This window comes from Oncorhynchus tshawytscha, linkage group LG15 (assembly GCF_018296145.1).
Source record: "Oncorhynchus tshawytscha isolate Ot180627B linkage group LG15, Otsh_v2.0, whole genome shotgun sequence".
Classification (NCBI taxonomy): Eukaryota; Metazoa; Chordata; class Actinopteri; order Salmoniformes; family Salmonidae; genus Oncorhynchus; species Oncorhynchus tshawytscha.
In genome coordinates, this window is record NC_056443.1 from 6,345,257 (window position 1) to 6,372,914 (window position 27,658).

General features: G+C 44.7%; 1 protein-coding gene across 1 annotated transcript in view; it reads left to right on the forward strand.

Moving 5' to 3' along the window:
* The first annotated feature begins 4,160 nt into the window (after nucleotides 1-4,160).
* Nucleotides 4,161-27,658, forward strand: part of LOC112214284 (cadherin-like and PC-esterase domain-containing protein 1) — a 69,861-nt gene continuing 46,363 nt past the window's right edge. The window contains exons 1-6 of the mRNA XM_024372927.2: nucleotides 4,161-5,502; nucleotides 13,790-13,967; nucleotides 20,289-20,386; nucleotides 20,937-21,018; nucleotides 22,859-22,943; nucleotides 23,085-23,241. Coding sequence (XP_024228695.1) covers nucleotides 5,206-5,502; nucleotides 13,790-13,967; nucleotides 20,289-20,386; nucleotides 20,937-21,018; nucleotides 22,859-22,943; nucleotides 23,085-23,241 — 897 coding nt within the window. The 5' untranslated portion in view covers nucleotides 4,161-5,205. The remainder of the gene's footprint in view (nucleotides 5,503-13,789; nucleotides 13,968-20,288; nucleotides 20,387-20,936; nucleotides 21,019-22,858; nucleotides 22,944-23,084; nucleotides 23,242-27,658) is intronic.

The following is a 27,658-nucleotide window of genomic DNA, read 5'->3' on the forward strand; positions in this document are numbered from 1 at the left end:
TTTATTTCTTTCATCACATTCCCAGTGGGTCAGAAGTTCACATACACTCAATTAGTATTTGGTAGCATTGCCTTTAAATTGTTTAACTTGGGTCAAATGTGTCGGGTAGTCTTCCACAAGCTTCCCACAATAAGTTGGGTGCATTCTGGCCCCATTCCTCCTGACAGAGCTGGTGTAACCGAGTCAGGTTTGTAGGCCACCTTGCTCACGCACTTTTTCATTTCTGCTCACAAATTTCCTATAGGATTGAGTTCAGGGCTTTGTGATGACCACTCCAATACCTTGACTTTGTTGTCCTTAAGCCATTTTGCCACAACTTTGGAAGTATGCTTGGGGTCATTGTCCATTTGGAAGACCCATTTGCGACCAAGCTTTAACTTCCTGACTGATGTCTTGAGATGTTGCTTCAATATGTCCATATACTTTTCCAGCCTCATGATACCATCTATTTTGTGAAGTGCACCAGCCCCTCCTACAGCAAAACACCCCCACAACATGATGCTGCTACCCCCATGCTTCACGGTTGGGATGGTGTTCTTCGGCTTGCAAGCCTCCCTCTTTTCCATCCAAACATAACGATGGTCATTCTGGCCAAACAGTTCTATTTTTGTTTCAACAGACCAGAGGACATTTCTCCAAAAAGTATGATCTTTGTCCCCATGTGCAGTTGCAAACCGTAGTCTGGCTTTTTTATGGCGGTTTTGGAGCAGTGGCTTCTTCCTTGCTGAGCTGCCTTTCAGGTTATGCCGATATAAGACTTGTTTTACTGTGGAAATAGATACTTTTGCAGCTGTTTCCTCCAGCATCTTCAAAAGGTCCTTTGCTGTTCTGGTATTGATTTGCACTTTTCACACCAAAGTACGTTCATCTCACACGTCTCCTTCCTGAGCAGTATGATGGCTGCGTGGTTCCACGGTGTTTATACTTGCGTATTATTGTTTGTACAATTGAATGTGGTACCTTCAGGCATTTTGAAATTGCTCCCAAAGATGAACCAGATTTGTGGAAGTCTACAATTTCTTTTCTGAGGTCTTGGCTGATTTGTTTTGATTTTCCCATGATGTCAAGCAATGAGGCACCGAGTTTGAAGGTAGGCCTTGAAATGCGTCCACAGGTACACCTCCAATTGAGTCAAATGATGTCAATTGGCCTATCAGAAGCTTCTAAAGCTATGACATTTTCTGGAATTTTCCAAGCTCTTTAAAGGCACAGTCAACTTAGTGTACGTAAACTTTTGACCCACTGGAAATTGTGATAGTGAAATAATCTGTCTGTAAACAATTGTTGGAAAAAGTACTTGTGTCATGCACAAAGTAGATGTCCTAACCGACTTCCAAAACCGGTTTTATTGACTCCAATCTAAGTGTAGATGAACTTCCGACTTCAACTGTAAGTATTGAAACCTAACCAACTTGCCTAAACGATAGTTAACAAGAAATCTGTGGAGTGGTTGAAAAACTAGTTTTAATGACTCCAACCTAAGTGTATATAAACTTCCGTCTTCAACTGTATGTACAGGGTGTACCAGCCCTAAGTCAATGTGCGTGGGTACTAGTTAGTTGAGGTAATATGTGCATGTAGGTAGTGGTAAAGTGACTGCATAGATAATAAAATAGCGAGTAGCAGCAGCGTAACAAAAAAAATAAAATGGGGTCATTGAAAATACTCCGGGTAGCCATTTGATTAGCTGTTCAGGAAGCTTGGCCCGTACGCACTACCCTCTGTAGTGCCTTGCGGTCGGAGGCCAAGCAGTTGCCATACCATGGGGTGATGCAACCAGTGAGGATGCTCTCTCTGATGGAGCTGTATAACTTTCTGAGGACCCATGCCAAAACTTTCCATTCTCCTGACGGGGAATAGGTGTTGTCGTGCCCTCTTCATGACTGTCTTGGTGTGTTTGGACCATGGTAGTTAATTTTTTTTAACCTTTTTTTCTCCCCAATTTTGTGGTATCCAATTGGTAGTTTACAGACTTGTCCCATCGCTGCAAATCCCGTGCTTCTTGACCCTGCCCACTTAACCCGGTAGCCAGCCTCACCAATGTGTCTGAGGAAACACCGTAAACCTGGTGACCATGTCAGCATGTCCTCTAACCCGGACGACGCTGGGCCAATTGTGAGCAGCCCAATGGATCTCCCAGTCGCGGGAGGCTGCCACGGAGCCTGGACCACTGCGCCACTCGGGAGGCCCCTCTATAGGCTGTCTCATCGTTGTCGGTTTTGTGAAGTCGGAAAACTTAATGATGGTGTTGGAGTCGTGCTTGGCCACGCTGTCATGGGTGAACAGGGAGTACAGGAGGGGACAAATCACGCACCCCTGAAGGGCCCCTGTGTTTAGGATTAGTGTAGAAAATCTGTTGTCTACCCTTACCACCTGGGGGTGGCCCGTCAGGAAGTCCAGGATCCAGTTGAAAAGGTTAGTGTTTAATCCCAGGCTCCTTAGCTTAGTGATGAGCTTTGAGGGCACCATGGTGTTGAACGCTGAGGTGTAGTCAATGAACAGCATTCTCACGTAGGTGTTCATTTTTGGCCAGGTGGGAAAGGGCAGTGTTGAGTGCAATAGAGATTGCGTCATCTGTGGATCTGTTGGGGTGGTATGGAAATTGGAGTGGGTCTATGGTTTCTGGGATGATGGTGTTGATGTGAGCCATTACCAGCCTTTCATAGCACTTCATGGCTACAGATGTAAGTGTTATGGGCCGGTACTCATTTAGGCAGGTTACCTTGGTATTCTTAGGCACAGGGACTATGGTGGTCTGCTTGAAACATGTAGGTATTACAGACTCGGCCACGGACAGGTTGAACATGTCAGTGAAAACAATTGCCAGCTGGTCAGCACATGCTCAGAGTACACTTCCTGGTAATCTGTCCCTGCGGCCTTGAGAATGTTGACCTGTTTAAAGGTCTTACATCGGCTACGGCGAGTGTGATCACACAGTCATCCGGAACAGCTGGTGCTCTCATGCATGCTTCAGTGTTGCTTGCCTTGAAGCGCACATAGAAGTAATTTAGCTTGTCTGTTAGGCTTGTGTCACTGGGCAGCTCGAGGCTGGGCTTCCCTTTGTAGTCCGTAATAATGTGCAAGCCCTGCCACATCCGACAGGCATCGGAGCTGGTGTTGTAGGATTCAGTCTTGGTCCTGTATTTACTCTTTGCCTGTTTTGATGGTTTGTCACAGGGCATAGCGGGATTTCTTATAAGCAACCGGGTTAGAGTCCCGCTCCTTGAAAGCGGCAGCTCTACCCTTTAGGTCAGTGAGGATGTTGCCTGTAATACATGGCTTCTGGTTGAGCTATGTACGTACTGTCACTGTGGTGACAATGTCATCGATGCACTTATTGATGAAGCCGGTGACTGACGCCTCAATGACATCGGATGAGTCCTGCAACATATTCCAGTCTGTGCTAGCAAAACAGTCCTGTAGCTTAGAATCTACATTATCTGACCACTTCCGTATTGAGCAAGTCAATGATACTTCCTGCTTTAGTTTTTGCTTGTAAGCAGGAATCAGGAGGATAGAATTATGGTCAGATTTGCCAAATGGAGTGCGAGGAAGAGCTTTGTACGTGTCTTTGTGTGTGGCGTAAAGGTGGTGTGGAGTTTTTTTTTTTAACATTGAATAATGAAGTACACTTTATGCACCATTTTTTTGTGCGAACCCATTACACCGCTGTGCTTTAAAGGTGACCTGCTCGCCCCATTAACATTGTATTTGAGCTCTCAACCAATGCAGTACGAACAGAGCTATTCAATCATGTCTCTCAAGGGCTGATGTACTGCTGTTTTTCTTTATTTGGCAGGAAATGCATTAATGAATGCCACTGATTTACCATGAGCCAGCACACCTGCATGGTGTCCCATGTCTAAATCATTCCCTGATTTGAGGAGGGTAATGAAAACCAGCAGTGTTGCAGCCCTCACACACAAGGGGATTTGGGTAGACAGTAGCCACTCCTGCCAGTCATTCTATTTATGGTAGACACAAACTGCCATAATAACTATATTTTTTAGAAGGAACCTGGGTTGTCTTGGAGAAATTACAACTTCACCAAAAAAGGGAGACTGTTTTCGACCCTTGCTCCAAAAGGGAACCTTTTCAATAGCCTCTCTCTCACCACATCTGACTGAAACAAAGCAGGGCTCCAACTCCTTTCTCTAAATAATGAGCCAATGGAGGACTGGTGTATGTGCCACAAATAGCAAAGAGTGAGCCCTGTCTTTTACCACAATTTGGAATGAGGGGGAGCATACCTCGACCCCGGACGGAGGAGGCATGTGTGCACATTTAGACCGCTCAGTGTACATCGTGAAATTCCTAAACCGTTACTTTACAAGAACACTCCACAACTATCCAGTTGAAACGGATCTATGGTATAAACTCTTATTTTTTTTCTTTATCCGAGGGAGTTTTACTTTTGGGAACCAGTAGACCTGTGAGTGAGACTGTAATCCAGCCGTCTGCGCGGAGAGGAAGTTCGGCTACTGTTTACTTTTTTTTCTCTTAGAGTAGCCTAACCCAAACCAGGTGAAGTCGCGCCCCGGTGCGCGGCCAGCGCTCGGATATAGTGGAAACCCTCTGTAGTCTGTAGTCTATTTCAGGGTCGGAAGTCTTGGTGAAGTTCTTCATTTTTCTCCCTTCAGTTTGGTTCTATCTGTGTCTGATCTGATGTTTTATTGCGTCCTGCTTTTGGTTCTGGATGGGAATGGCAGTTTTCTGACAGCGGGCAGGAGCAGAGTCTGATCTAGCCACAGTCATGAGGTTCCGCTACTCGAGAACGTTTTTAATAATCTGAGGAGCACTCTTCCCTAAAGAAAGAGAGAGGGAAAACTTTTCCATGCTCTCTCGGGGCTCCATGGTTTTTGAGGATGTGAAAGTTGGACTGTGGCTCACTTTGCTCTAACTTCATTATCACGAATAACGGAAAAACAACGTTGGGGAAAAGGTTTTGTTTGTTTGTGCCAGCTCACAAATCAACACTTAAATGTGCCATAGCGACGGCTCTTGGACACCGTGTACCCACTCTGAAATACCAACCAGGTCATCTTTGAAAAAAGATAACATGCAGCACAATGTTTCAGGTCGTGGTTTATTCCTGAAGTGCGTGTTTTTATAGATAGCAAAAACAAAGAGCAGCGGGGCTAACGGCCAGAGTTGTGTGAGGTCTGAGTAAGACGCGGAGAAGTAGTAGGCTAAACATCATCCCTCATGGTATGCCTTTATTCTTCTGCCAGCAAAGTTGGGAGTGAAGCGGGAATGTTTCTTCCGCGGCTCTGGACGCTCCGCCGCAGGTATTGCTCCGGACGATTATTGCTCCTAGGGGTCGCGTTGTGTCTTTTCTACCAGACCCTGATGGTGGCACGGAGTCGGTTCAAAGGCGGCCCAGCCGCGGCTGATGAACGCAACAAGTCAACGATGACTGGAGCGTTGGAGGTATTTGATGAACTTCTGCAGGACTCTGCGAGGCTTATTTCTACCCTGGAGGCTTTGGAGAGGGAAATATATGTAAGTGGGCCTATGATAGAAGTGCACTTAAATGCTATCTATTGTCCATATTTTGTCCTGTGCTTTAGGTAGCCTACGTGCACTTGGGATGAACCTTGAATATTGGAGATTCAAGGATAAGCTTTGATCCATCCCACAAAGGGAACAGCTTTGATACAAGTCCATCCCACAATGACTATAAGGCCATTTCATAATCGAAACACATGGGTACAGGATTTCTTTACACTGTGCTGCGTTAGTTGCGTGCAATGGTTGCATGGCACTCTATGCAGCCTGAGTTTTGTCTTTGGGCTCAAAACACCGTCTGAGTTTAATTAACTTTAATGAGCAACAACAACCTTAGCTCACAACAACATTATTGGATGCTGACTCCTTGGTTTAGCCTATATAACTAACAGGTTGAGCCTATTTTAATTAAGTTGTCAAGTAACGTCAAATGTTTAAGAATAGTGAACCGTTTTTTTTTCTATAGATGTTAGTGTTGAGGTATTTAGATGAGCGAGCTAGGGGCTCGAGGATCAATGCCCATTGGTCAGCTTGACACGTGCTCTAGAAGCGCTCTTCGCGCCACACAGATGATTGACACCTGTATGAACCTTTCAAAACAAGGTTGCATATTAAATTCCTGGGTTATTTTAAGTGATTGTTTTCTGAAGATGTAGCCTAAAAGTTTGGCCATTAATCAAGTCGGATAAACCATCATTTTACAGCTCTCATGCTCCATAAAATGACAGCTGACATAATCTGAGGTAAACCAAAGATGAGGGATTTAAATGTATTTATTACCCAGCTGCCTCAAATGTGGCCAATGCCTTGACCATTAGAGCCTTGCTTGACTGCTCTGTAATTGTGAGAGTATTCTGGTAATCCCACTGTTACTGCGTTTGCTTTTCAGTCTTTCAGGAAGTGTGTGTTGTATTCTGACAAGAGTGATGCTTCCATAGATCGCAGACCAGCTGCTAGTACCTCAGGTCACTACACAGCTCTCTGTTTACCATCTACCTCTAACAACTGATTCTAGATCAGTTATTTTATTAGGCCATACTTGTCCTTCTCTCTGGTTGTCTTGGCCCCTTGGAGAGGAAGGGAGAGAATAAATAAACAAGGAGAGGGGGGAGGAGGGAGGGGGGATGGTGTTGAGAGAGGGAGAGGCAGTCTGTTGGTCTTGACTATGTGACTATGTGGTTGACAGGGAGAAAGCGAGCTGTCACAGCCGAATTTGTTATCTACCACAAACACGCTGCCTCAGTTTAGCTGTTGAGTGCAACTCTGTGTTCTAGAAACCTAACTCTATAAGTTCTGAATGTTGGACTTATTGTGAATAAGAAGTTTGAAGTCTGAGCCATCACATTGCCCTTATTTCTCCTTTCATGATATACTCAAAGGAGTCTTTCACGGTTGACATTGAGTGTGACTGGGGGTGGGGGGTTGCTTGTTGGCATGTCTAGAGCCATCGTTACAAAATCCCTGCCACTGTAGTGTTTGTGCCGGATACCCTCTGTGGCATGTCATAATGAGTAGCTTCACACTGTGTGTATGGGGTGTACAGTATTGTATCTTTCTGGGGCGGGATGGTGATTGGAATTGCTGGAGAGTTGTTAGGGAGGGGGCGTTTTAGCAAGGGTGTTTGTGTAAAGGTTTGCAATGCGTGTGTGAGTGTGTGTCCATGTGCGTGTGTATGCAGTTAGCACCTGTGTATGGCTGTCCCAGGCTTTCCCAGGTGCTAGCGGCATGAGGGCTCCGGCAGTAGGAAGTGTTAGAACAGAGTTACAGAATGTGATCCTCCAGCTCTTTATCCCATTTGAGTCTCTTCCAGACCCTGACAGACCCATTCAGTCCCAGGGCAGGAGGCAGGAGACTGGACCATGGATCAGAAAAGCATGGAACACAGCCTCCCTCACACACACATACACGCTGTGATTCAATGCCACTGGTAATCCTATCAGAGCGGCGTTCAAACTCACCGCATATGTGTGGAGCATGTTTCGTGGTGTTCAGAGTGGAACCCCTGCCAGATAGATCTGGAATCTTGTTTGTTGCTCTGACGCTGAGTCAGGAGTCAGTTAGGGTGCTCTGGAGATAGGGTCAGGGAGTCAGTTAGGGTGCAGGGGAGAAGATCTTGGATAGGGTCAGGGAGTCAGTTAGGGTGCTGGGGAGGTAGGGTCAGGGAGTCAGTTATGGTGCTGGGGAGGTAGGGTCAGGGAGTCAGTTAGGTTTCTGGGATGTAGGGTCAGGGAGTCAGTTAGGGTGCTGGGATAGTAGGGTCAGGGAGTCAGTTAGGTGCTGGGATGGTAGGGTCAGGGAGTCAGTTAGGGTTCTGGAATGGTAGGGTCAGGGAGTCAGTTAGGGTGCTGGGATGTTAGGGTCAGGGAGTCAGTTAGGGTGCTGGGATGGTAGGGTCAGGGAGTCAGGGTGCTAGGGTGCTGGGATGGTAGGGTCACGGAGTCAGTTAGGGTTCTGGAATGGTAGGGTCAGGGAGTCAGTTAGGGTGCTGGAATGGTAGGGTCACGGAGTCAGTTAGGGTTCTGGAATGGTAGGGTCAGGGAGTCAGTTAGGGTGCTGGGATGTTAGGGTCAGGGAGTCAGTTAGGGTGCTGGGATGGTAGGGTCAGGGAGTCAGTTAGGGTGCCGGGATGGTAGATCTGCCCATGTGTGTACTCCAGTGGTGGTCAGTGCTGTTTAAGATGAGGGAGGACACACTTTTTTTCATGAGCATGGCCTTATTTCTATTACAACATATTGGGATGACTTGCATTCATATTCCATTCACCAATTCAATGTAACAGCAATAGGTTTAGGCTACTACATGATACTAACATTTCCTTATACACATCATAAGGGAGCCTATTAATGAAAGTTTACAACGTAGGTGCACAGACAGTGACACATTCAATACCGCCTTGCACACTCTTGCCTGCATCTAGCTGATATAGTGTGTAACCATTACTCCAACAGTTGCTAATGAGAGTTTCTATTGGACAAATTCAGGTATGTTTATCCCCATTTGGTTTCATTTGCTTCCGTTTAAGAAATGTCTTTTCAACAGAATCGGCGGGAAATGAATACACCCCTGATCATTCATAGCAGCCATGTTGTTTTCCTTCTCACATCTATGCACTCTCTTCCTCTCACCTTGTCCCTTCGCTTGTGGACTTCAATGCACAACACATCAGCTGTATGTGACCAGGCGAGAAAAACTTTCCAAATTATAACGTCTACACACAACCTACATCGTTGTCACCATATTAACTTCATAGTCAACATAGCTAATATAACTAACGTGTTAGTAAACCTGCTACAATCATGCAGTAACGTTACAGTGTACAGTCAGTAAACAGTTTAGCACTTACACCGGCAGGCCCCGATGGCAATAAATTAGTAAAACCAAAAGCTTATGTTGACTTGGAAGAGTTCCAGTGTTGTGTTGAATAGTCATAACCAGCTAACTAACATAGCATCCCCCTATTTGAACAAGGTGTTTGTGTTGGCTAAACTTTGATTGGGTGGACAACATGTCAGTTCATGTTGCAACAGCTCTGATAGTTTGTAGGACGTCCTCCGGAAGTTGTCATAATTATTGTGTAAGTCTATAGAAGGGGGTGAGAACCATGAGCCTCCAAGGTTTTGTATTGAAGTCAATGTACCAAGAGGAGGACAGAAGTTGTCCTGCGGGAACACCGTGGTGCTATCCTAAAGAGTGCTGTTGAGGCTACTGTAGACCTTCATTGCTAAATAGCGTTTTAATACATTATTTGGTAACGTGATTATATTTAGTATAGTTTTATCTAAAAATAACTTTAAGTGTTTAACAATTAAACATTTTATGAAATTCACTGAGGAGGATGGTCCTTCCTCCTCTGAGGAGCCTCCCCTGGTGTACTCTAATGGCTGGGTCCCAATACTGTTAATTAGTCCTCTACTTGGTATCCTTTTCTAAATGACCAGTAATCTAAATTGAATGGACTGCTAGCAGCAATAGAAGTGGTAGCATATGAAGGAAACTCTTCAGTTGATGATACTGATAGAAGACTAGGAGACACCTGCACCATATTACTGTACTGAGGAAGGATGGAGGCACCTGCACCATATTACTGTACTGAGGAAGAATGGAGACACCTGCACCATATTACTGTACTGAGGAAGGATGGAGGCACCTGCACCATATTACTGTACTGAGGAAGGATGAAGACACCTGCACCATATTACTGTACTGAGGAAGGATGGAGACAAATACTTGGAAGTCTGGAGATTATTTTAGACAGCTCTCCCCACCTGTCTGATGTGTGCATTAGCTTTCTGTTATGTTTAACTACATATTTGCGTATGGAAAATGCACATTTGTTGTTTGTTCCTTCCTGTTGATGACTTTCTGTTTTGTTTTGACTGTTCTCAACTTAGAACAAGATGTCTTACTCGATGTACTGAATGCGACTTATATGGGATAGGGCGATATGCGTTTTACAGACCCCCTCAATATGGGTGTTTGGCCTTGGATGTGACTGGGTGATATGAGTCATGGAATGGGTGTCTATACATTGCCAGTGGGCTGTATATCTGTTTCTCTGTCTGTCTCTGTGTGCATGGCTGAGATGGGAGTATTTATAACCCTGGGCCTCTCAGACACACTGAACTCTACCCATGGAGCCAGTGGTAAGACTAAGCCACATCCTGTCACCGAGAGAGAAGGTTAGGGATGGAAGGAGAGAGTGGGAAAGAGAGCCAGAAAGATGGGGCGATGAAGGGCTCAGATGGATATTTTGAGAGGGTCAGAGGGAGTGGAGGAAGAAAAGAGTGAGGGATGAGAAATGGAGGCAGGGAGAGAATGACTGTGAGAATAAAAGAGAGAAGTAGAGCACAGAAGAAAAGCCTCCATGGCAGATCCTTCACCAGTAACCAAGGAGAGAAGCAGCATCAGCATGGTAGTGCATGACCAAACAGGCCCTACAGAGCCAGATGAATACTAACACATAGACAGGTCCAGAACCAGGGCTTATACAGCCAGCCCCGGCCTCTCTAGACTCCCCTGCAGTCTCACACAAACAGACCTTTCTCCTTTTGGCTCACCCTCCTGTCCCCTAATTCGCAATCTCTCCCTCTCTCCCTCTCTCTCTCCTCCCTGTCCCCAGACAACTAAACTTTCACACATGTATCTTCCTTCTAAACGAGTGCAAGGCCCATTAACCCTCTGCATTCCTCCGTCTCTCCACGGATGGAGGGAAATATGGTCAATACAGGGCACGGTTAACAGACCCACCTCAGAGGGCTAACTATCACACACTGGATGTGATATGTGAAGTGAACCCAGGGGAGATTTATGTGGGGTTGACTTTTCACTGTCGTATGGAAACACTTTGATTTGTATGGGCTGCTGAGATCATGTGAGTCACTCTTAAATATTGTAGTCGTCTCAGTCCATTGAAAGCTGTCTTTCCCCATATTTACTAACAGTGTCAGTGTAGTTACTATTGTGGTAGAAGGTTGGGGTTAAAGTGATACATCTGTCTTGTTTTGCTTAGAAATGGTGTGTTGTAGAATAAACTGTAGAGAACTGTGTCTGGAAACCAACCCAGAGCAGAGCACCACCCAGTTCACATGTGACCATCCAAAAACACTGCTATGACATCACATCACTCTGTTGTGTTCATATTTCAGCAGGGGCGGCAGAGAATGTGGGGCAGAACTTGGCTGTACGTCATATTCAAGCCAGTAAACTGTATTGAGGAATGTATTTGGGGGATGATGTTGACGTCTTGTGGTTTGGGGTCAAGTTTAGTGTCACAATTGGTTAGGTATTATGTTCACGTACTGTGTGTATGGGTCTTCATCATCTGGACTGGAACGACGGGTTAAGGTGAAGATGTTTACCGTAACCATGTGTCTGCTAGCATCAGAGTGGTTGCCAGGGGAGTGTCAGGGGCATAGCCACTAGAAGTAGTTTCAGGGAGGGGTTGCTGTACATTTTGGTGCCACATTTTTAAAGTTCTGATTTTTCAGGGGGTGCTGCAGCACCCTCAGCACCCCTACTTCCCGCAGCTATGGCCAGAGGGTTGCCATGGGGTGGAAGGACCAGAGAGCGTGACCTGTTGGGAAGAATCATAGGTCGGGCCCAGTCAGCTAGGACTGTTAACGATAGCAGGTCTATTAATATACGACTAAATGTGGGATACTGGGATTCAGTATCAGCAGAACACATACCAGATACTGTATACTCAATGCTACTGACCCTCTGGCAGCTAGAGGGGCTCCACTGTCCATCACAGGGTCGTCATGGGGACGAGGAGCGGGGTCCGTATTTTTTTTTCTCATTGGTGATGTCAGCACTGGCAGATGAGGTCATTTTAGAAAACATGGAGAACTCTTAATTTTAAGGGCTGTTTGTAAACTCATTATAAACCATTAGTAAATAGTTTGTTAACCATTGGTAAACTTAACATGAATACATCATAAATCGGCTGTATTCACAACACACAACACAACACAACACATTATGCAGTATTGATACAAACTTCTTTGCTCATCAAATCAGTTACCAAATGAAAAAGTGGAAGCAATTTCCTCGGTAAACCTGAGCTCGCGGCTGTGTGCTGTGTATACCAAAACAGTTTAATCAATACAAACATAATTTCCCCAGCAGTGGTTCTCCCTCACTCTGCCAAATAAACTGTTTATGAGTGTGTTTAATATGAGTCCCTCTCGGCTACGGATTATATTGAAGGTGCGCTGTTCAGAGGATTGCCTCTGTTGTATAAACACCTTGATTCGATTCCCCGCTTATTAAAGTAATATTATTCTAATATTTCACTCTGTGTTATGGGCCAACTGTAAACTCGCTCCTTCCTTGCTGGAGGAAGAAGAGAGGAGGAGGAAGGGGTGATGGAGTGTATTTGTTATTACTCAGGGAGAAAGGGAACGAGGGAGAGGAAGAAAAATTAAAGAACACAAAAAGAGTTCTAGGCCTAGGATCCCAATTTGGGCAATCTCCTAATGAAATAATTATGTTTGTGTTTGAACTGGGCCATGGCGGATTGGCAGGCAGGGAGGCAGCAGGATGAGCACTGTGGAATATTTGCATGTTTGAGATTAGTATCTGGGGGAAGAGAGGATGGAAAGGTGGAGAGAGAATGGGGCTGTGGGTGTATTAGAGGGTGGAAAGGATTCTGTGGAGCTGGTTGGAGGGAGATGGGAGGGTAGAGAAACTCGTTGTCGTTATGGGGGTCTTGTGACGTTCCCCCTGATGTGGCCTGCAGCTCCCAGATGGAAACGTTTACAGGCCACGCCACCATAGGCCTCGGGAGAACGAGAGGAATGACAGAGAATATAGAGAGACTGGAGAGGAATGGTATGGAGAGAGAGAGACTGGAGAGAGTGATTTAAAGGGAGAAGGGTAAGAGAGAGAGAGGGGAGACGAATGGAGAGAGACAGAAAGACCAGAGAGCGAGATTCAAAGGAAAAGGAGAAAGGGATAAGAGAGAGACTGATAGAGAGACAAATGAATGAGCAGGCAACAGAGAGGGAGGGAGGAACAGTTCTGAAAGAAAAGTCCCTCTACTTCAGAAATGATATAGTAAAAACTCCCCTCCCTACCTTCACCCCTGCCCCAGCCATCACAGTTTGATCCTGCTGCTATCCTTATCCAGCTTATCCAGCCCAGAGTTGTGTAAACAGAGCGAGCTGAGCAGCTACATAGCTTTCATATGTCTCTGTCAGCCTAATCATTCACAACTGGTTTCTCTCTCACTCGCTAAGGGTTTAAGCTTGTTTGGCTCAGGCTCTACTCCCTAGTGCTCTAGGGTTGTTCTGTTCACTGTTTTGATGCCCTTTTCAATCGTTTATGGGGGCATTGTTTAAGTGCCGGTAATACATTCTGGATCCCGAGTGGCGCAGCGTCTAAGGCACTGCATCTCCGTGCTAGAGGCATCACTACAGACCCTGGTTCGTTTCCAGGCTGTATCACAACCGGCCGTGATTGGGAGTCCCATAGGGTGGCACACAATTGGCCCAGCGTCGTTAGGGTTTAGCCGAGGTAGGCCGTCATTGTAAATAAGAATTTGTTCTTAACTGACTTGCCTAGTTAAATAAAGGTTTGGTAAAAAAATGTAAATACAAATAGGATTAAAATGAGAAATAGTTCCATATGAACTGCCAGGAAATGGTCACTTTTGGCATCATGTACTGTCTGTACGGTCTTTGTTTGTATTGTATATAAATATACAGCAATGCTGTTGGTTGTTGGAGTGACCTCTCTATATGTCGATATTGAACACCCCTCTCTCCCCCCTCTTCCTCAGGTCAAGGGGTCCAATCAGAACCGGGCCGGGCGGGTCACGCGGGCCATCGTGTTGACGGGTCAGCACGTAGCCGCGGATACAGAGGTCCAGCTGTTCCAGCGGATCCTGGAGCAGCGAGGCTACGAGGTCAGCCTGTCCCGATACGCCGAGACCAACACTGCCCTGAGACACGACAACGGTGAGATGGAGGGAGGGAGGGTGAAGGGAAACGTTTTTCAACAGCATCGGCTAGCACTGAGAAAAGATAGCAGTGAGCGAGAGTGGTGGGAGGGAAGGTGGAAGAAAGGTCGGAGGAGAGGGAGGAAAGAGGAGAAGAAGGATCAAGAGATGCAGGATGGAGAGATTAGGGTAAGATTAAGAGAGGTGAGCAGGTTTTAGAGTTAAGACGGAAGGATGGTTAGAGGGAAGCAGAGAGGGAGGGAGGGAGCATGGAGATGGATGAGAGGCAAGGAATGGGTGGAAAGGGTCCCAGAGAGGTAGAAGCTGATAGATAAATAATATATTGTACGGTACAGTCTGTTCCTGCACACATACACAAACAATCCATTATTCACTTATTCCATGTACATGTGCTTCACCTCGTCAAGTGAGGAGAAAGGAAGTATACACACAATGGCTTCATTCACTAGCTATTTGTCCTCAGGCAAGTGACTTGCGTGCATACCCACACGCGCACAGCCGTATTCCAGTCACTCACGACGTACAGACACAGGCATTAGAGCAGGGTTAACAGAGGTGTGTGTGTGAGAGAGAGGCCTGCTGCTCTGGCCAGGCAGGTGGGTGGGAAGAGGTTAAAGGGTTAACAGCTACAGAGCCTGGTCTGCACCCCCTGCTGGGTTTACTGTTCTTTACTGTCCTTTTTAGGGCTCACTACCCCCCCCCCGCTCCCCTTCTCCCCACACCGCTTTTGACTGTACACACCCATCCCAGTCAGACAAAATAAGATTGATGGATTGCAGAAAAAGACAGATGAATAAGGCAAGATTTCCTTCTTGTCTTATTTTATTACTTTTTCTGTAATCTCTCCCTCTGTCTGGCCCAGGCTGTGTGAGTGTGTATGGAGTAGGAAAATGAGAATGGTATTCCAGTGACCCAGTGAAGGACGCTACTGGAAAATCCTTGGAGCTCAGCATAGAAATACCATGTGGCTAGTTCAGCTGGAAGGCAGAGGGGGAGAGAGCGATAGAGAGGGACACTTATAGGAGACCAGATGTTTAAACTACCCTTGTCATTCAGGGTCATAAATCACGGCTCCACTAGTAAGACTAGTCCCAAGGATTACTTATGTGTTTGTGTGTGTGTGCAGACAGGTATGTGTGCAGACAGTTATGTGTGCATGTGCCTCTAAGTATGTGTGTTATGTCCCTGTGTGTGTGTGTGTGTCTTCTGGGGTTTACTATCAAGAGGAAAGTATCGCCAGGTCGCAGGGGTCAGGCTTTGTGTGTCAGAACGCCCAGCTGTCACTCACCCCATCAGTGTGATGATTGACAGGTCAGCCTGTAGACCACACGGGGGCTCTGGTCACCCTGATCAAAGAACATTAGGTAAACAGCAATACCCTTAATGACTTTACCAGCCCAGAAACTGAATAGCATGGGCCTGGTAAATGTCTTTAGGACTGTGTCCTAAAAGTGTCCCATAAAAGCGTCATATTCAGTCCTTGCACGTGTGCGTATTTATGAGGGAAAGAGGAGACAAGGAATGGGGAATGTTTAAGAGTACTGGGAAATGCCTGTGTCATTAGCAGGGGTGGCCTTTGCTTGTGGAGGAGACAAGGAATTGAGCCATTTAACAGTATTGGGACACTGCCTGTGTCATTGCCAAGGTATGCTACGTGTGTGACAGAAAATGTCATCCTTGTCTCCCATATAATGGATTTGTCTGATCTACATCAGGGCCTAAAAACTGGAGTGTACTGGAATGAAAGGGTAGGGTTCCTGGAAGAAAGAGTTGAGATCTTTAATTTGATGAGCCCTAATTGTGTTAGTCTCTTATTGGCTCGAATGCATCAGATTAGAGGGAGCCAATCATTTCCTGTTTACTCAAGCCAACCCAAACAGAGAGACAGAGATTGGCATTTACAGTTACTGTTGTTGTTTTCTCTGAGGGCCTTTTCAGTCTCCCAGCAGACTGTGCGTGCTTGTGTGTCAGGGCTCAAATTCTCTGATGGCATCGGCGGCCATGGCTGTCGATGCCCCCTTGTTAGGAAGTAATGCCCTCTAAGAAAATGTATCCCTTGCGACCAATTTGGCCGTTGTGCCCTTGGGCTGAATATAATAATTATAATTCCCTTCTCCTGGCTGCCAATCACCGTAGCCTACTCAGAAGCACCAATCACTCACGTGCTCTCTCAGATATCTAAATTCTTATTAGTCAATGCCCGTGAACGGATCCTTCTCACAGGCATCGCAGCACCAAAGTAGGCTACAAGTGAAGACCAACATATTGGGGATGCAGCGTCCTTCTTATCAAATTCCGAGGCGCATATTGAAAATGTTAGAAGTGTCCACATGTACTTTTCGTCAGCCAATAAGATGAGTAACGAACAGCAAAAGCACTAGCCGATGTCAATCTTCTTTCCCCCATAGTCCAAAAGATGACATTCTATTGGCAGTGGTGATTTTAGCATGTACATCTTGGTGGGGCAAAATACCCACCCCACCCCCACCAGTCGCAACACCTTACCACCACTACACCTGGCTATCAGCAGAGACCTGTCTGGCAGCGAAAAAGTTAATTCAGCATAATTTACTGCCTTTTAAAAAAACATAGCTGATATGGCTGACTTGCTTTAAAAAAAGTGGTTGCTACTGATAATTGAGATATACAAACTATTGTAAAAGGGGACTACGAGCAGATAAGAGGCAACCCTTGATTTTGATAAAGACATTAAAGAGCGAACTAGGACTGATGTAGTCAATATAACTATTTGTTCAGCACATTTGAATTGTACAGTGACAGAATTCAGAACATGGGCCGTTCTTACAGTATTCTCCCTGTACACCAAGTCAGAACCGTAGGGTAAATAAAGGGAACATATAAGCAGACAATGAAAGCTCTTACAATATTCGATTATGACATTTTTCTAAAACAGGCTATAGACTAAATGTGCACCTGCAAGTCAGAACAGTAGGCTAAGTTATGAGGGGAAAAGGGAGCAAATTATTAGAGTTAGGCACATAGCTTACTACACAACGTACACTTAGTAAACTCAGCAAAAAAAGAAACGTCCCTTTTTCAGGACCCTGTCTTTCAAAGGTAATTCATAAATATCCAAATAACGTCACAGATCTTCATTGTAAAGGGATTAAACACTGTTTCCCATGTTTGTTCAATGAACCATAAACAATTAATGAACATGCACCTGGGGAACAATCGTTAAGACACTAAAAGCTTATAGATGGTAAGCAATTAAGGTCACAGTTATGAAAACGTAGGACACTAAAGAGGCCTTTCTACTGACTGAAAAACATCAACAGAAAGAAGCCCAGGGTTCCTGCTCATCTGCGTGAACATGCCTTAGGCATGCTGCAAGGAGGCATGAGGACTGCAGATGTGGCCGGGGCAATAAATTACAAAGTCAGTACTGTGAGACGCCTAAGACAGCGCTACAGGGAGAAGGGCCGGACAGCCGATCATCCTCGCAGTGGCAGACCACGTGTAACCACACCTGCACAGGATCTGTACATCCGAACATCACACCTGCGGGACAGGTACAGGATGGCAACAATAACTGCCCGAGTTACACCAGGAATGCACAATTCCTCCATCAATGCTCAGACTGTCCACAAAATCTGAGAGAGGCTGGACTGAGGGCTTGTAGGCCTGTTGTAAGGCAGGTCCTCACCAGACATCATCGGCAACAATGTCGCCTATGGGCACAAACCCACCTTCGCTGGACCAGACAGGACTGGCAAAAAGTGTTCTTCACTGACGAGTCGCGGTTTTGTCTCACCAGGGGTGATGATTGGGTTTGTGCTTATCATCGAAGGAATGAGCGTTACACCGAGGCCTGTACTCTGGAGCGGGATCGATTTGGAGGTGGAGGGTCCGTCATGGTCTGGGGCAGTGTGTCACAGCATCATCGGACTGAGCTTGGTGTCATTGCAGGCAATCTCAATGTTGTGCCTTACAGGGAAGACATCCTCCTCCCTCATGTGATACCCTTCCTGCATGCTCCTCCTGACATGACCCTCCAGCATGACAATGCCACCAGCCATACTGCTCATTCTGTGTGTGATTTCCTGCAAGACAGAAATGTCAGTGTTCTGCCATGGCCAGCGAAGAGCCCAGATCTCAATCCCATTGAGCACGTCTGGGACCTGTTGGATCAGAGGGTGTGGGCTAGGTCCATTCCCCCCAGAAATGTCCGGGAACTTGCAGGTGCCTTGGTGGAAGCGTGGGGTAACATCTCACAGCAAGAACTCTCAAATCTGGTGCAGGCCATGAGGAGGAGATGCACTGCAGTACTTAACGCAGCTGGTGGCCACACCAGATACTGACCGTTACTTTTGATTTGACCCCCCTTTGTTCAGGGACACATTATTCAATTTCTGTTAGTCACATGTCTGTGGAACTTGTTCAGTTCATGTCTCAGTTGTCTCAATCTTGTTATGTTCATACAAATATTTACACATGTTAAGTTTGCTGAAAATAAACACTGTTGACAGTAAGAGGACATTTCTTTTTTTTGCTGAGTTTATTACTTAGCTACAGTATATATATCTCCCTGGCATATTACATAATTTATGCAGCAGCATACAAGACATCATTTTGGACTCACCTTGTTGTGCCCACTTGGTGGCCCACTTGTGCCCAGATGGTGCGACGGTCTTTCGTGACAAATTTTTGTCATCAATGTCTGGTATCTCTGGATTTATGGTGCTTTCAAGACAACTGGGGACTCTGAAAAAAACAAGGTCGAATCATGACGTCAGTGATCTTCAGGTCGGAACTCTAGATAGAGGCCCGAGTTCCTGACTTGGAATTCTGAGTTGGATGACCGTTCAAAACGTATTTTCCCAGTCCGAGCTAGTTTTTTTTCACGAGTTCCCTATTGTCTTTAAGTCTGAGATTTCTCAGTTCTGAGTTTCCAGTTGTTTTGAGCGCGGCAGAAGCCATGGTGGATTGACAGCATGGCCAATGTTGAAAGTTTATCCTTTTATGCTTGAAAGAGAGACCCTTAAACCCAGACTTGGACCACACACCCAATCCACTGAATATCAGGCTAGTGATTGCTTTGCAATTCTTACAGTTAGCCACTGATTCCTTCCAAACAACTCATTGTTAAAAATGTGCGATTTCCAACTTGTTGTGTAATGTATATGTCCAGTGGCCGATGATCAACGATCCATTTTATCTATAATTTACCTTTGTTATTTATCTTCATTTGACAAGGATTGAAAAGGATTTGCCAGTAGATTGTCAACTTGATTCATGATTCATAGCTAAGATTCTGAAAGTAGGATGTGCTGATGATGAGTCCAATCAAAGCTACGGTAGATATAACGTGATTTGACATCATTTTATCTGAGGCCAATGACCTTGAGCCTTCTTGGATGGGCACTTCTAATGTAACTCTATGGCAGCACCCAATTTTCTATTGAATTAATCAAATTTACTACCAACTAACAACTCCAGGAATTGCTGTCCAGACTTTTGTACCGATGGACTATCCGTGTGTGTGTGTGTGTGTGTGTGTGTGTGTGTGTGTGTGTGTGTGTGTGTGTGTGTGTGTGTGTGTGTGTGTGTGTGTGTGTGTGTGTGTGTGTGTGTGCACATGCTGTTCTGAAGATCTGGGGCTCTGGGCTGTAATCAGGGTCAACTCAGACCAATGGCAGGCTGATATGGGAGCTGTTGCAAGACCTGAAAGCAATGATTATAGGTTACAAAGAACACTACACACACTTAATCTCTCTCTGTATACAGACTCATGTGTAGGTGTGTGTGTGTATATATATATACATACACACACACACACACACACACACACACACACACACACACACACACACACACACACAAAGGTAAGGTTCTTGCTATCCATTCATCTCTAGGCTGCCATAATAGCTGTTAAGTCACTTCCTCCTATTCTCAATGCTTCAGAACAGTGAGACCAAAACAGCCATGGTTCTAGCCAAAAACACCACGTTTCCTCTCCTCTCCAAATACTGGCTGTACAATCGCTACCAGATGTTTCTCTCTCTCTCTCTCTCTCGCTCTCTCTCTCTCAATTTCTGTTATTTCCGTTTCTCTCTGCCTCTCTCTGCCTCTCTCTGCATTTCTCTGTCTTTCTCTGTCTGTCTCTCTCTCTCGCTCCCTCTCTCTCTCTCTCTGTCTCTCTCTTTCTCTCTCTCTGTCTCTCTCTCTCTCTGTCTCTCTCTCTCTCTCTCTCTCCCTCACACAGTTGGAGCAGCGTATTTGCTATGGTTCCAAAGCTTCATTTATTTGTACAAGATGCTTACTTTTATCCGCTCCCTCTCATTTCCCTCTCTCCCAGGTGGCAGTGTGGAGTGGAGTGTGTTGGTGTGTCTGAGCGGTTCAGAGAAGAGTTGCCTGAGGAAAGTGTCATTCTCCCATCTGCAGCCCCATCAGAGGGTGAGACCAGCTACACACACACTGTACGGGAATGCTCAACTGGAATGTCGTCTCATACGGAGACATTGGTGACCTGTGTGGGAATGTTACCCCATGTCGGATTGTTGACCGACATGGGTATGATGGTTGTGTAGAAATCAGATCCACCCAGAGATTCTTCTAGAAAATATTTTTAGAAGCCAGGACTAAGTCGGCTTCCGAGAGAGAATTCAGTGAAAACGGCTCTGTCCTGAGATGGTGGATCTCAGTTCAAACACGACAGGAAAACACACAGTGAACTCCTCCAACAACAAACATCACATTCCCTTCTCCCTCTCTCCTTTACACACCCTCCTATAACACTAACATCCCATAACATCAGACCGCATAGGACCATCCTTAGCCTTGTCCCAGATCTGTTTGTTGCTAGAACTATGGTCTATAGGAGTCGGCAAGACAGCACAAACAGATCTGGGACCTGGCTAAGTCCTCTGGCCTCAACTTCAAACAAGTCCACTAACTTTAATTTGTTGCCTTTGGATCCACTGGATCCCATCTGTCATCTCCTCAGGTCAACATGATACCTGGGCTGGTGGGGGCCTTCTCTGATGTGGATGGGCTCTGTCGCTTCCAGACAGACAGCCGGCTAGCAGGTGAGTCTACAGGTGGAGCACTGAGTGATACACGATATCTGGGCTGTGTTCATTATGCACCAAACTGAAGACAACTGACTGAAACGGGGAGACTTGTCCAATAAGAAACGTTGAAAATGACATTTTCTGTCATGTGCCCTAATGAACACGACCTAGGTGAGTCATCACCTGTTTCCAGACAACCTTTAGTTTTCAGGCGAGCTCTTTGAGTTCCTTAAGGTAGAGATTTGGACCAATGCTAGCAAACATTTAAAATACAGATGTGTTTTCATGGAAATGACCCATATGTAATTAGACCTGTAGAACTTCTATAAATTGTATAAACTTCTATAAATTGAATTACTTATAGTACTATTTAAAGTTGAATCAGTGGAAACCGTAGATGATGAGGTGAAGATACATTTTGGAGAAGATGCGTGGTTGTTTTGTTCAAAAGGTTTCAGGGCTTTCATACCTGCTCTCTCTCTCTATAATTTTGCTTTCTGAGAACGATCAGTTCAGAGAAGTTGTTAATAATGACCCAATGCATCTCTGCTTATATTCGTCCTCTGTTAGGAGGGCACTTATCTCATTATATCTCAGAAGGAAGATAACGACAACCAACGGGCTTGACTTAGACAGTAACTGAGGGTCCTCTGTGTGTTCTCCTCCACCGGTTTACTCTTTGTTTAGAGTTCTCTTCCCTGTACAGAACAGATTGTCTCCAACTTCTAAAACAATATTGTGCTTTCTTTTTGGCTCGTCTCCCACACAAATGTTGACATTGGGGCAGTCCCGGGTGGGGCAGCCCCTCTTCAGGTCATTTAGACTGCCCCCCCTCCTTAGACCAGGACCCAGGTCTCTGCCCAACCCTCTTCCTTAGACCAGGACCCAGGTCTCTGCCCATCCCCCTTCCTTAGACCAGGACCCAGGTCTCTGCCCACCCCCCTTCCTTAGACCAGGACCCAGGTCTCTGCCCACCCTTTGTTTGAGAACATCATTTATCTTACAAACGGCAGAGTGAATCTGACTGACACAGGCACAACCAACAATCACTGCCATGTCCCAGGTACAGGAGGAGAGGAGGGGCAGGGGGGTCTGTTTCCTGGTTTGGGCCTAATTCAGGGTCTTGTGTGGTTTCAGGGAATATAGTATGGTTTGATTTCCTCCGTCTTTCAGATTTAGTCTAGCTCCATTAGAACTCGGAAATATTGAACGTTAGATTGGGATTCAGATATCGTATGTGAGGGATGTGGATTACCAGTAGAACGGATTTGAATTTGAGTGCTTAGTTCATCCTTCTCTGGCCAATGATTTGAGTCCGAGGAATGTGAGAGGAGTTTGGATCATGCCCAGGACTGATAGTGATTTGGGCCTTAGAACACACACCCTCTCTACTGGCGCCATGTTTCCACCGGTGGGAAATTTCATTAGTAGTACGGTGCCAGAGAATGACAACACACTCTCACTCCCTCCCACTGGGCACACACTGGTTGAATCAACGTTGTTTCCACATAATTTCAAGGAAATCACGTTGAACCAATGTGGATTAGACGTTGAAATGACATCTGTGCCCAGTGGGCTGTTGATATGCAAAGCATAACATGTACAGGGGTTGACACTTATTAGGCAAGGACACACACACAGCTGCTCTACTATTTCATAACTCATAGCCAGCACAAGGAATGCAAACTCAGCAAAAAAGGAACTGCTCTACTCCACCTCGGATAATGGCCCTGATGTCAACCCCTTGTGACAGTATAGGATAGATGATAAATTCAACCGTCTTTGTCATCACTAGTTACAGATAACTGTCTCTCATCACTTGTGTGTGATCCTCTGTAACCATGTTTTGTTTCAGGCCTGGCATTACGCATCAATCCATCTGCCTGTGGATCGCCCCTCCCCAAGCTGGGAGATGTTCGTCATGTGGCACATGGTGATTGGTCAGTCAACTTTGCCAGTAATAACACGTTTACCTTAGTCGAAACTGACAGCTCAGTTATGTGCAGGGGTCTATTGTTGAAATAAATGGGTTTGATTTTCTTAGCTAATGTTATCGTTGTTGATGTTTTCCCTTCCCTTAGGAACCCAGCTATCACCACACTTAACTTGGTGAGCCCTGGCCTCTTTGCCATGGTGACGGTTTATGTCCTGGTCACCTCGGTAACGCCGCTCACAGCCTTCCTTCATCACACGGGCCTGGTCAGGACAAACGAAGACATGGACAGCCACACCACACAGGTACTGAGGACGCTATTCAATCTAATCTGTTCACCAGGTAACTGGGCTTATAAATGCATTATATTCAATGTGATATACAGTTGAAGTCAGAGGTTTACATACACCTTAGCCAAATACATTTAATCTCAGTTTTTCACAATTCCTGACATTTAATCCTAGTAAAAATTCCCTGTCTTGGGTCAGTTAGGATCACCACTTTATTTTAAGAATGTGAAATGTCAGAATAATAATAGAGATAATTATTTATTTCAGCTTTTATTTCTTTCATCACATCCCAGTGGGTCAGACGTTTACATACAGGTACACTCAATTAGTATTTGGTAGCATTGCCTTTAAATTGTTTAACTTGGGTCAAATGTTTTGGGTAGCCTTCCACAAGCTTCCCACAAGAAGTTGGGTGAATTTTGGCCCATTCCTCTTGACAGAGCTGGTGTAACTGAGTCAGGTTTTTAGGCCTCCTTGCTCGCACACGCTTTTCAGTTCTGACCGCAAATTTTCTATAGGATTGAGTTCAGGGCTTTGTGATGGCCACTCCAATACCTTGACTTTGTTGTCCTTAAGCCATTTTGCCACAACTTTGGAATTATGCTTGGGGTTATTGTCCATTTGCGACCAAGCTTTAACTTCCTGACTGATGTCTTGAGATGTTGCTTCAATATATCCACATAATTTTCCTACCTCATGATGCCATCTATTTTGTGAAGTGCACCAGTCCCTCCTGCAGCAAAGCACCCCCACAACATGATGCTGCCACCCATGTGCTTCACATTTGGGATGGTGTTCTTTGTCTTGCAAGCATCCCCCCTTTTTCCTCCAAACATAACGATGGTCATTAGGGCCAAACAGTTCTATTTTTGTTTCATCAGACCAGAGGACATTTCTCCAAAAAGTAAGAACTTTGTCCCCATGTGCAGTTGCAAACCGTAGTCTGGCTTTTTTATGGCGTTTTTCCTTGCTGAGCTGCCTTTCAGGTTATTGTCGATATGGGACTCGTTTTACTGTGGAAATAGATACTTTTGTACCTGTTTCCTCCAGCATCTTCACAAGGTCCTTTACTGTTGTTCTGGGATTGATTTGCACTTTTCGCACCAAAGTACGTTCATCTCTAGGAAACAGAACGCGTCTCCTTCCTGAGCGATATTGCTCCCACAGATGAACCAGACTTGTGGAGATCTACAATTTTAATGTCTAATGTTAATTCTAATGTCTTGGCTGATTTCTTTTGATTTTCCCATGATGTCAAGCAAAGAGGCACTGAGTTTGAAGGTAGGCCTTGAAATACATCCACAGGTACATCTCCAATTGACTCAAATTGATGTCAATTAGCCTATCAGAAGCTTCTAAAACCATGACGTAATTTTCCAAGTTGTTTAAAGGCATAGTCAACTTAGTGTATGTAAACTTCTGACCCCTTGGAATTGTGATTTTGTGAAATTATCTGTCTGTAAACAATTGTTGAAAAAATTACTCGTCATGCACAAACTATAGTTTGCACAAAACTATAGTTTGCCAACAAGACATTTGTGAAGTGGTTGAAATGTGAACTTTAATGACTCCAACCTAAGTGTATGTATACTTCCGACTTCAACTGTGTACGTGTGTGTGTGTGTGTGTGTGTGTATGTATATATATATATATATATATACACACACAGTTAGGATCACCTGTATATATATATACAGTATATATATATATTAGTACTAGTCCAAAGTTTGGACACAATTACACATTCCAGAGATTTTCTTTATTTTTACTGCTACAATAATAGTGAAGACATCAAAACCATGAAACAACACATATGGAATCATGTACCGTAGTCACCAAAAAAGTGTTAACAAATCAAAATATATTTAATATTTTAGATTCTTCAAAAGTAGCCACATTTTACCTTGATTACAGCTTGGCACATTCTTGGCATTCTCTCAACCAACTTCATGAGGTAGTCACCTGAAATGCTTTTTGATTAACAGGCGTGCCTTGTTAAACGTTTATTTATGGATTTTGTTCCCTTCTTAATGCGTTTGAGCTAATCAGTTGTGTTGTGACAAGGTAGGGGTGGTATACTGAAGATAGCCCTATTTGGTAAAAGACCAAGTCCATATTATGGCATGAACAGCTCAAATAAGCAAAGAGAAACAACAGTCCATCATTACTTTAAGACATGAATGTCAGTCAATCTGGAAAATTTCAAGAACTTTGAAAGTTTCTTCAAGTGCAGTCGCAAAAAACATCAAGCGCTATGATGAAACTGGCTCTGCTGCAGAGGGTAAGTTCATTGAAATTAACTGCACCTCAGATAGCAGCCCAAATAAATGCTTCACAGAGTTCAAGTAACAGACACATCTCAACATCAACTGTTCAGAGGAGGCTGCGTGAATCAGGCCTTCATGGTCGAGTTGCTGCAAAAAAAACACTACTAAAGAAGAAGAGACTTGCTTGGACCAAGAAACATGAGGAATGGACATTAGACCTGTGGAAATATGTCCTTTGTACTGATGAGTCCAAATGTGAGATTTTTGGTTCCAATCGCCATGTCTTTGTGAGACGCAGAGTAGGTGAACGGATGATCTCCACATGTGTGGTTGCCACCATGAAGCATGGAGGAGGAGATGTGATGGTGTGGAGGTGCTTTGCTGGTGACACTGTCTGTGATTTATTTAGAATTCAAGACACACTTAACCAGCATGGCTACCACAGCATTCTGCAGCGATACGCCATCCCATCTGGTTTGCCCTTAGTGGGAATATCATTTGTTTTTCAACAAGACAATGACCCCAAACACACCTCCAGGCTGTGTAAGGGCTATTTGACCAAGGAGAGTGATGGAGTGCTGTCAGATGACCAGGCCTCCACAATCACCTGACTTCAACCCAATTGAGATGGTTTGGGATGAGTTGGAATGCAGAGTAAAGGAAAAGCAGCCAACAAGTGCTCAGTATATGTGGGAACTTCTTCATGACTGCTGGAAAAGCATTCCTCATGAAGCTGATTGAGAGAATGCCAAGAGTGTGCTAAGCAGTCATTAAGGCAAAGTGTGGATACTTTTGAAGAATCTAAAATATTAAATATATTTTGATTTGTTTTAACACTTTTTTTGGTTACTACATGATTCCATATGTGTTATTTCATAGTTTTGATGTCTTCACTATTATTTTACAATGTAGAAAATAGTAAAAATCAAGAAAAACTTTGAATGAGTACGTGTGTCCAAACCTTTTACTGGCAATACGGTAGTATATATATATATATACTACCGTTCAAAAGTTTGGGGTCACTTAGAAATGTCCTTGTTTTTGAAAGAAAAGCACATTTTTTGTCCATTAAAATAACATCAAATTGATCAGAAATATAGTGTAGACATTGCTTATTTTGTAAATGACTATTGTAGCTGGAAACACCTGATTTAAAAAAAAAATGGAATACCTACATTTATCAGCAACCATCACTCCACTCCTGTGTTCCAATGGCACGTTGTGTTAGCTCGTCCAAGTTTACCATTTAAAAAAGCTAATTGATCATTAGAAAACCCTTTTGCAATTCTGTTAGCACAGCTGAAAGCTGCTGTCCTGATTAAAGATGCAATAAAACTGGCTTCTTTAGACTAATTGAGTATCTGGAGCATCAGTATTTGTGGGTTCAATTACAGGCTCAAAATGGCCAGAAACAAAGACCTTCTTCTGAAACGCGTCAGTCTATTCTTATTCTGAGAAATTAAGGCTATTCCATGCGAGAAACTGTAGATCTCGTACAACACTGTGTGCTACTCCCTTCACAGAACAGCGCAAACTGGCACTAACCAGAATAGAAAGAGGAGTGGGAGGCCCCGGTGCACAACTGAGCAAGAGGACAAGTACATTAGTGTCTAGTTTGAGAAACAGACGCCTCACAAGTCCTCAACTGGCAGCTTCATTAAATAGTACTGGCAAAACACTGATCTCAACGTCAACAGTGAAGAGGCGACTCCAGGATGCTGGCCTTCTAGGCAGAGTTGCAAAGAAAAAGCCTTAAGATTTAATTTTTTTAATTTTACCTTTATTTAACCAGGCAAGTCAGTTAAGAACACATTCTTATTTTCAATGACGGCCTGGGAACAGTGGGTTAAGGGGCAGAACGACAGATTTGTACCTTGTCAGCTCGGGGGTTTGAACTCGCAACCTTCTGGTTGCTAGTCCAACACTCTAACCACTAGGCTACGCTGCCGCCCCAGATGGGCAAAAGAACACAGACAGAGGAACTCTACCCAGAGGAACTCTACCTAGAAGGCCAGCATTCCAGAGACTGGTGTTTTGCAGGTACTATTTAATGCACTCCAATGTAGATATTCCATAAAAAATCTGCCTTTTCCTGCTACAATGGTAATTTACAATGTCTACACTGTATTTCTAATCAATTTAATGTTAATGGTAAAAAAATTGCT